General features: G+C 36.1%; 1 protein-coding gene across 1 annotated transcript; it reads left to right on the forward strand.

The window, feature by feature from the left end:
- Window positions 1-6143: 6143 nt before the first annotated feature.
- Window positions 6144-7848, forward strand: LOC111436572. The gene is made up of 2 exons (XM_023074317.1): window positions 6144-6522; window positions 7535-7848. Exons 1-2 carry the CDS (start codon window positions 6144-6146, stop codon window positions 7846-7848), a joined length of 693 nt encoding a protein of 230 aa, XP_022930085.1.
- The last annotated feature ends 3387 nt before the right edge of the window (window positions 7849-11235 follow it).

Raw genomic sequence — 11235 nt, forward strand, 5'->3', positions numbered from 1 at the left:
TTTTGTTGAACCTAAAAATATCATCGAAACTAACCAAACCTAAAAATATCAGCGAAACTAACCAAACCTAAAGATATCAGTGAAACTTATCCTAGAGAATAGGACTAATCAGAAAACTTATCCCAGAGAATAGGACTAAACAGTCCTAAAGGGACCTTATGACAATTTGCAACAATGTCCACCTTGTCATAAGATCTCCAAGTTGATAACTGATTTGGTTGCTACCACGTCAATACATTACTCCTTTCTTCCGATGTTTATGAAATCCAAACAATGCCAGAACTTTTCACGAGCGATCACCTTTGTCAACATATTAGCAGGGTTATCAGCAGTTTCAATTTTTAATAAACGAATATCCCCTTCGCTAATAATTTCTCGAATAAAGTGAAAACGGACATCAAAATGTTTAGTATGAGCAGGATGGACTTGATTTTTTGACAAACAAATAGCGCTTTGGCTATCACAAAACTCATCTATATGTTCCCACAAAATACCCACGTCATTGATCAAACCATGCATCCAAATGGCTTCTTTAAAAGCTTTCGTTACTGCCATATACTCTACTTCGGTGGTAGACAATGCAACAGTAGACTGCAATGTTGAACGCCAACAAACAGGTCCACCAGCCATAGTAAATAAATAATCTGTAGTAGATCGTCGCTTATCCAAATCACCAGCATAATCAGAATCCACATAATCAACTACAAAATTGTCAAGATTAAACATTTCTTGTTTTTGAAACTTAATACCAACATCAATAGTACCAAGAATGTACTTAAGAATCCATTTGATAGCCTGCCAATGCTCTTTACCTGGATTATGCATATAAACGACTCACCATGCTTACTGCGTGTGAAAGATCAGGTCAAGTACACACCATAGCATACATCAAAGCACCAACAACATTTGTATAAGGAATATTCTCCATATACCTTTTGTCATCGTCAGAACTTAGAACACATGAAAGCATTAAGCTTGAAATGAGGAGCAAGTGGTGTACTAACGGGTTTGGTTGAATCATTCAAACTAAAATCTTGTCAATACCTTGCGTAGATATTGAGACTGAGTAAACCAGAGTGTACCTTTTTCCGATCTCGCTCTATCTCCATTTCAAGTATTTTCTTTGCATTGCCTAAGTCTTTCATTTCAAATGTTTTAGAAAGCTAATCTTTGAGCTTATCAATCTCCACCTATCTCTTTGAAGCAATTAACATATCATCAACATATAAGAGCAAATAGATAAACGATCCATCATCGAGACACGATAATACACACAATGATCAAATTGACTATGAGTATACATATGCTCTACCATGAAATGATCAAACCTTTTATACCATTGACGAGGAGATTACTTCAGCCCATACAAAGATTTCTTCAGTCTGCATACTAAATGTTGCTATCTAACTACTCGAAAACCAACCGGTTGCACTATATATATTTCTTCTTCCAAATTTCCATGCAAAAAAGCAGTTTTTACATCGAGTTGTACAAGCTCAAGATTAAATTGAGCAACCAAAGTCTACAAAATTCGAATGGAAAAATGTTTTATCGTAGGTGAGAAAATTTCATTGTAATCAATACCTTCTTTTTGTGCATAGTCTTTAGCCACAAGTTGAGCCTTATAACGTATACTAAAAGAATCTTCTTTTTTTGCAAAAACCCATTTACAACTAATTTCCTTCTTACCTTTTGGAACTTGTACCAAATCCCAAGTTTGATTTATCTCCAATGATGTTATCTCCTGATTCACAGTCTCTTGCCAGTTTAAGCTATCCGGGCTCTGAATAGCATTTTTGTAACTGTTAGGAACTCCATCAATCAAGGAGAAAGCATATGCTATCGTATTATCAAACCTTGCAGGTTTTCGAATTACCCTTCGTGGTCTATTCTTGGCGATAGACTCAGGTTCCTCCACTCTTTCATGTACAAGGCTTTGCTCCTCAAGGCTTTTCTCCTCCTATTTTAAGATATCAGAGTTATTATCTACCTGATCAATAGGTTCTTCAGTAAGAGCAACCATATCAAGAGAGAGCACCACCTTCTTCACCTGCTTCAATGCCTCGTCATTATTTTCAATTTTCTGCAAAAACATTCCAAACTCATCGAATGTCACATCTCGACTATTAACAATCTTACTTATTTCTGGACACCATAACCTATAGCCCTTCACACATTTGCTAAAGCCCATAAACTTGCCTTTTTTTTACTCTAGGATCCAGCTTTGAGTCTGCCACATGATAATAAGCAGGACACCCAAACACATGCAATTTTATCATAATCACTAACAGGAGTACCTGACCATACCTCAAGCGGAGTTCTCCCACCATTTCCAGAAACAGGTAAACGATTCACCAAGTGAACTGCATAACAGAGAGCCTCAGCCCAAAATGCCTTCCTCAATCCTGCTTGAGACAATATGCATCGAACCTTCTCTATTAATGTCTGGTTCATTCTTTCAGCAACTCCATTTTGTTGTGGCTTACCAGGAATAGTGAAGTGTCGAACGATCCCTTCATCTTGGCATACTTTAAGGAATGGATCTACTCTCCCGTTGTCTGATCTCAGCTTTTTGATTTTCCTGTCCGTCTGATTCTCTACCATTTTCTTCCACTCTAGGAAGATTTGGAGAACCTCGTTTTTGTGCCTCATAGGATACATCCAAACTCTTCTCGAGTAGTATCAATAAAGGTGACAAACCACCTCTTTCCTCCCAATGAGACATTCTTCGTGAGACCCCATACACAGTGTGAACATAATCCAAAATGTTCTTTGTTTGGTGTATAGCTGTACCAAACTTCACAGTTTTTTTGTTTACCAAATATACAATGTTCACAGAAATCAATTTTACCAGTTGTGGCACCCTTAAGGACTCCTTGGTTCACCAATGTCTGAAGCGCCTTCTCACCAGCATGCTCGAGTCGCATGTGTCATAATTTCGATATGTCTTGTTCTTTCGAACTTGCCACAGCAACATGCCCAATTATTGTGGTTCCGTTGAGGTAGTATATGCTACTTCTTCTAGTTCCTTTAATTGCTACCAAAGCTTCACGAGCTACTTTCAAATTTCCTCCTTCCAAAATAATGCGATAACCACTCCAAAATGCCAAGGGAAATCAAAATTTTCTTCAAGTCAGGGACATACCTCACATCATTGAGTTTTCGTATAACTCCATCAAACATCTTGATTTGTATTGAGCTGATTCCCATCATCTTGCAAGTACTATCATTGCCCATATAGACAACTCCACCATTGAACTTTTTGAAGTTCAAAAACATCTCTTTGTTGGGACACATATGATAGGAGCACCTAGAATCAAGAATCCATTCACTGCTTTGGCTGACTGATAGGGAGATTGTCAAGGCATCATCTGTATCAGTGTTGTCATCTCTAACCACATTGGACTTCGACCCCTTCTTTTTTAAGATCGGACAATCTTTCTTCCAATGGCCTTTCTGTCGACAATATGCACACTCATTTTTATCAATTTTTCTCCAATTATCAGATCTACCTCTCGACTTTAATCAGGACTCTCCACATTCTTCCTTTTCCAAGTATAAGTCCTTCCATGAGCAGTGAGAACATTTGAGCTAGAGCCTTGATATGTCTCCTTTTCCTTCTTTCGCATCTCATTATTTATTAAGGCATTTGAAACATCTTCAAAATCAATATTAGTGATTCCATGTAGTAGGGTCGTTACTAAAAACTCGTAGGATTCCGGCGAAGAATTTAATAACAACAACGTCTTGTCCTCGTCATCAAATTTAACATCAAGATTGAGCAAATCAGTGATGATTTTGTTAAAATCATCTAAATGCTCAGCCATTGAGATACCTTCCTTGTAGTCAAAACGGAAGAGGTTTTTCTTCAAATAAAGTTCATTTTCCACACTCTTATTCATATATTTCGCCTCAAGCTTGTCCCATAATTCTTTCGCCATGGTAACCTTCATAAATGGATATTTTTGATCCTTGCCAAGATAGGATCGAATAATTCTACAGGCTTGCCGATTTAATTTCGTACATTCTGCTTCTATCGTGTCTTCAGGTATCTCCTCTTGGAGAGAAACATCGAGGTCTTGCACGACCAGCAAATCGCGAACTTCGCCTCGCCAAACACCAAAATTATTGGTTCCATCAAATTTCTCTACTTCGAGATTGGAACTCCACAATCTCGATCCACGCCGTGATGATTCTGCCATTTGCAATAATTAATTTGGATGTAACTAAAAACACAATTCTTGAAAATTGATTTTCAAGAGAATAAGCACGATTGTGAGCACGTCTAGTGGTCGATGAGGCCAAAACTTTCACAATATCCTAAATACCACAATAAGACTCTGATACCACTTATTGTGTGCCGAAAGCGGAACAAATGTACTCATAACACCAATGTGTCACTCAAGAAATACAATGTGACATACAAAACTTGATGTTTTCAACAGCCGAAAGAATGACATTATATAGCCTTTTGTTGAACCTAAAAATATCAGCGAAACTTGTTAGTTTATTTAATCTTGTATTTTAGTATTTGTGGCTAATAGCAAGGGAAGTTCGTGTAGGTTATTAACAGTTGTTGTGTAGGTTATTAGCAGTTTTTTTCTTCTGTCTTTAGTTTTTTTTCTTCTGTCTACGTATGTGTACAGCAAGTTGAAGAAGAGAATAGTAGTTGGTTTTTGCTTATTTTTCTGAGTATATTCTCTTTCTTGTATGAGTGTCTCTAACAATGGGTATCAGAGCCAAGTTACATGCCAAAGATCATGTCGTCGAAGTCTGCAACAAAAGAAGGTCTGGTATCACTCCAATACCCGACGTTATCGAGAACCAACTACTCAGCCTGGGCTATGAAGATGAAGGTCTATTTGCGTGCTCAAGGGGTGTGGGACGCAATCAAATCAACTGAGTCTCTGGGTCTCTGGATAGTCTTGATGAAAGGAAGGATCAAATGGCCTTAGCAGCTATCTATCAAGCAATCCCTGAGGAGATGTTGTTTTTGTTAGCAGAGAAAGAGACAGCGAAAGAAGCATGGTATGGTAGACGTTAAAAACTATTCATGTTAGTGCTGAACGTGTAAAGGAGGCAAAGATCCAAACTCTGAAGATTGAGTTTGAAATTATGAATATGAAGGAGTCCGAGACTATTGATGATTATGCAGCAAGGTTGACAGAAGTTGTTAATAAAATACGTACTTTTGGAGACAAGTTTGAAGAGGCATACTTGGTGAAAAAATTTCTCCGCTCAGTACCTCCTAAGTTTCTTCATATCGCATCGGCAATAGTGCAATTTGCCGATTTAAAGGTGGTGACCATGGAGGAAGTTATCGGCCGTCTTAAAGCATACGAGGAACAAATCGGTGGCAACAAAGAGAATGCTGAGCATGTCTTATTGACTCAAGGAGAATGGAAAGAGAAAAAACGTAGCGACAATGGAGGCCATAGCCGAGGGCGAGGTCGCAGTGGTCGCTGGAGAGGTAGTGGTCATGGACGTGGAAACGACTCGTTTCATTAAGAGAAGAAGGCTGACAAGAGAAAGGTAAGATGCTACAATTGTCAAGGCCTAGGCCACTATGCCTCAGAATGTCGGAAGGTGAAGTGTTATAGTTGTCAAAAGATTGGCCATTATGCATCTGACTGTAGATCAAAGAAATGGGAGGATCAGGCGCACTTGGCTGAGACGCAAAGTGACGAGGATGAGCCAGCCTTACTTACAGCACAAGTTTGTGAAGTCCGAACTCTCGGTTCACCAGAATTGACGGAGATGGCTCTTTATGAAGAGAAGGTTGTCCCGGAAGAAATTGAGAAGAAAAGCAACACTTGGTTCCTAGATACGGGAGCCAGCAATCATATGACTGGTTGTCGAAGTTGGTTCTCGAAATTGAACGAGTCAGTGACCGGCACGGTGAAGTTCGGAGATGGATCACTTGTAGAGATAAAAGGACGTGGAGATGTGAAAGCTGCGTCTGTGAAAAAAACAGAGAAGATGATCGATGAGGAGAAAATCGATGGCTCTGTGAAGATTGAATCGGAGAAAAAACAGAGAAGCGAGAAGAGAAGAAGAGCGATGGAGAGAAAATCGTTGGCGTTGTGAAGTTTGAATCCGAGGAGAAGAGAGATGGCGTTGTGGCGGAGGTCCAGAATGTGGCAATGGAGGTAGCGAAAGCAGAGGAGATAAAAGAGAAGGAGGTCACCTGTGACGGCAAGAAGAAGGAGAAGGAGGACGGAAACAATGATAATGCTATTGAAAAACAGGTCGCCGGAGAAACGAAAGCAGAGGAGGAGAAGGAGAAGGAGGCCATTGTTTCCGGTAATGCAATTGAAGTAGCACAGGGAACTAAACCTATCGTGGAACAGCAGTTAGTCGGACTAGTAGAACAGGTAATTAAACCTGTTGAGGAAAAGCCATTGGCCAGACAAGTAGAACAGGTAATTAAAACTGTCGATGAAAAGCAGTTGCCCATTGAAACGAAGACAGAGAAGAAGGAAAGCGGCGATAATGGCGGCAGCTTTCATCCTGTGAAGCGGAGTATATTGTGGTGACGTCAGCTGCTTGTCAAGGAATATGGTTAAGACGTTTACTGAAAGAATTGGTTTGAAGAATATGAGAATGTGAAGATCAAAATACAAGATTAAGGGGATGATTTGTTAGTTTATTTAATCTTGTATTTTAGTATTTGTGGCTAATAGCAAGGGAAGTTAGTGTAGGTTATTAACAGTTGTTGTGTAGGTTATTAGCAGATTTTTTTCTTCTGTCTTTAGTTTTTTTTCTTCTGTCTACATATGTGTACAGCAAGTTGAAGAAGAGAATAGTAGTTGGTTTTTGCTTATTTTTCTGAGTATTGTCTCTTCCTTTATGAGTGTCTCTAACAAAACTTATCCCAGAGAATAGGACTAATTAGAAAACTTATCGCAGGGAATAGGACTAATCAGTCCTAAAGAATAGGACCTTATGACAATTTACAACACAACCAAGAGGCTATGAAAAAAGGGGGAGTGAACTATGGTGTATAAGCTCAACAAAGCACTCTACGGGTTAAAATAGGCACCTAGAGCATGGTTTAGCCGAATTGAATCCTACTTCATGAAAGAAAGTTTTGAAATCAATTCTAGTGAGAATAATCTCTTTGTTAAAAGGAAGAAAGGTAACATTTTGATAGTAAGCATATATGTTGATGAACTTTTGTTTACTAGCAATGAGATATGAACTTTTGTTTACTAGCAATGATGAAACATTACTGGGAGAATTTAAATGTTCTATGAAAAAGAAGTTTTATATGACTGATCTAGGATAGATGAGGTTCTTTCTAGGGTTGAAGTAACACAACGATCAGATGACATTTTTATATGTCAAAGAAAGTATACAACTGAGGTTTTGAATCAATTTGAGATAGAAAATTATAACTTTGTCTGTAATCCCATTGTTCCAGGACAAAAAATTGGTAAAGATAAAAATGACATTAAAATAGATACAACTTTTTTCAAGCAGATAGTAGGAAGCTAGATGTATCTCATTGCCACTTGTCTTGATCTTATGTTAGTTGTTAGTCTAATAAGTCATTTTATGGCTTTTCCAATGCAACAACATTTTGCAGTAGCAAAAAGAGCTTTAAGGTACTTGAAAGGTACAATTAACTATGATGTATTCTACAAAAGGGGAGGAGTGAGTGATCGGATCGGTTTTACTGATAGTGACTATGCCAGCGACATACAAGACCGCAAAAGTACTACAGGCTATGTGTTTATGATGAGTGAAGGAGCAATGGCTTGGTCATCTAGAAAGCAGCCTATAGTCACTTTAACAACCATAGAGGCAGAATTTGTTGCTGCTGCATGTGCATGTCAAGCGGTTTAATAAGAAAAATACTAAGGAGATCGATTCTTTACATACAGAAGAAACCAAACTTATGTGTGATAATGTTTCAACTATGAAGCTGTCAAAAAACCCAATTCTATATGGTCGTTCTAAACACGTAAGCGTGAGATTTCATTTTGTTAGAGATCTTACAAAAGAAGACATTGTCAACTTAGTGTTCTGTGGTATTCAAGATCAATTTGCTGATTTGTTGACAAACCCTCTTAAGTTGGAAGCATTTCAGAAATTGCTTAAAGAATTTGATGGATGTGATATACTAGAATAAGTTTAAAGGAAGAAATGTAAGGAGTTATGATTTAGTCAACTTTTGTTTCAAATAAAGTTATAGTCTTTAGGAGTCCTATTCTCCGGGACTCTTAGAATTTTTTTGTTGACATTTTTCTAGATATTTTTTGTTCAACTACTTTACTTGAGTTGTGGTTTCTATCTTCTTGTAAAAGTTATATATAATTAATAAAAGAGCACTATGTTATTTGGTCTAAGAATGTCCCCAATCTAAAATTAAAATCAATTTTAATATAATTTAAAATTAATTTAAATATAATTTAAAAATAATTTAAATATAATTTTTAGTCTCACACAAACCCTAATAATCGCCACCAAACTTTCGGAAAAGCAAGTCTTCTTATTGAGAAGAAATCCTTGAAAAAGTGCAAATATTTGACATGTTTCAACGCTAAACTTGTGATTCCTCTTCTAAAACATCATATTCGAATATGAGACCCTAAATAGCAACCAAGACTCTTGGGTCATGGAAAAGGAAATCGAGACTCGAGATCATGGACTAATCTCATGTTATTGCTAGATTTTTGGCAAAAATTGAACGATCTGATGCTCGATCTTTCTCAGTTAAGTTATATACTTTTTTTGTGGAGCCTTGCAAAATGACTTTCATAATTAACTTATTCCGGTAGCCTCCGTCTTCTCTCTCTTCTTCCTCTTCTTCCCTTTCTTAAACGTTAGGGGTCCTATCCTTGAAAAAGTGCAAATATTTGACATGTTTCAACGCTAAACTTGTGATTCCTCTTATAAAACATCATATTCGAATATGAGACCCTAAATAGCAACCAAGACTCTTGGGTCATGGAAAAGGAAATCGAAACTCGAGATCATGGACTAATCTCATGTTATTGCTAGATTTTTGGCAAAAATTGAACAATCTGATGCTCGATCTTTCTCAGTTAAGTTATATACTTTTTTTGTGGAGCCTTGCAAAATGACTTTCATAATTAACTTATTCCGGTAGCCTCCGTCTTCTCTCTCTTCTTCCTCTTCTTCCCTTTCTTAAACGTTAGGGGTCCTATCCTTGAAAAAGTGCAAATATTTGACATGTTTCAACGCTAAACTTGTGATTCCTCTTATAAAACATCATATTCGAATATGAGACCCTAAATAGCAACCAAGACTCTTGGGTCATGGAAAAGGAAATCGAGACTCGAGATCATGGACTAATCTCATGTTATTGCTAGATTTTTGGCAAAAATTGAACGATCTGATGCTCGATCTTTCTCAGTTAAGTTATATACTTTTTTTGTGGAGCCTTGCAAAATGACTTTCATAATTAACTTATTCCGGTAGCCTCCGTCTTCTCTCTCTTCTTCCTCTTCTTCCCTTTCTTAAACGTTAGGGGTCCTATCCTTGAAAAAGTGCAAATATTTGACATGTTTCAACGCTAAACTTGTGATTCCTCTTATAAAACATCATATTCGAATATGAGACCCTAAATAGCAACCAAGACTCTTGGGTCATGGAAAAGGAAATCGAAACTCGAGATCATGGACTAATCTCATGTTATTGCTAGATTTTTGGCAAAAATTGAACAATCTGATGCTCGATCTTTCTCAGTTAAGTTATATACTTTTTTTGTGGAGCCTTGCAAAATGACTTTCATAATTAACTTATTCCGGTAGCCTCCGTCTTCTCTCTCTTCTTCCTCTTCTTCCCTTTCTTAAACGTTAGGGGTCCTATCAATTTTAAAAAATACAATTAATAAAAAAAAGTTTTTACTTTATTATCGACTTTGAAAAGTTTTTTTTATTTTATTTTATTTTATTTTTTTATCTTTGAACTATCATGTCAATTTACATAAATGATGTCACGTATGATTTTCAACTTTTATACGATGACTACCTTAGTTATCGTATAAAAAATCATTTGATTTTAACAAAAAAAAAAATCCATCAAAACTCATTGTTCCGAAGTTCAAAATCCAAAGATAAAAAATGAATTTTTCGGAGAAATAAAAACGAGATCGAACCCTACCAAAAGTTTAAGAAGGTTGAGTAAGATTTAATCTAAAAAAAGAAAAGAGTGCAAAATTCACATCATTAAGTTGGCTTGCATCTAGAACATTTTTCACTTAAAACATATAAAGGATAATATTGACATTTCACAAAAAATCAAGTATAAAATATAAAAATGAACATAGAATAGAATTTTGAATTTGGAACATATAACTTTAAATTTAGTCCAACTTTGATATTAAATTCAACTACTCTTGTTAGAAGTATAAATGTATAATAGAGCATTGGAACATGTTGAGTCGGAAGGATGTTGAGAGTGTGGAGACATCATGTCGGACAATTAAATTTTGTAACGCTCATAATTTACTGAAGTGCTTATAAATGTTTATTATTATTGTTATTAAAAGGGAATGGTTGAGTATCTTCTTCTATTGAGATGAGTTCAATTTTTCACCTACACATTTTTTTAACTTAAAAAAAGGCATTTTCAAATACTTATATCCTATAAATGGCAATGATACTTCAATATTTATTTCATTGTTTTTTTTATTATAATTAAAATAATGTTATGTTCTAGAATTAAAATTAATCATATCAAATTATATATGTTTTTTAATTGATCTAAATTTCAAAAATAGGTTTAAAAGGAAACTTGTCACATGCTATGCAAAAAAATTTCTAGCATTAACAAAATATATGTTATCTTCCATGGAAAAATTCTTTAACTTCTGTTTATTTATTTTTCGATCGTGGCAAAATTTTATTTATGGACACTCATCTATTTAAATAAATTGAATATATAATTTGAAATAATTTGTAAAATTCTAAAAAAGATACTTAATTCATGCTTTAAAAAGGTTTGAATTAAAATAGAATAATTTGTTTGTAACCCTAGGTATAAAAATTTTAAAAATTATTTTATGCACAATCGTCGAAAAAAATTGAGAATTCCGTGTACCATGCGCTAGTCGTTTATCTGTAGTCGTGGGTTAGGTGCTCTGATTTGAGTCGGTTCGATTCTCGAGTTTATTGGTTAGGTTCACTCGAGTTGGACTGTGGGTTGGTTCAGCCGATGGGTTGTGGGTTGAAATTGGTTTGGCATGCGGGTTTGCGGGTCACATCG

Source organism: Cucurbita moschata, unplaced genomic scaffold (assembly GCF_002738365.1).
Source record: "Cucurbita moschata cultivar Rifu unplaced genomic scaffold, Cmos_1.0 Cmo_Scf00056, whole genome shotgun sequence".
NCBI lineage: Eukaryota > Viridiplantae > Streptophyta > Magnoliopsida > Cucurbitales > Cucurbitaceae > Cucurbita > Cucurbita moschata.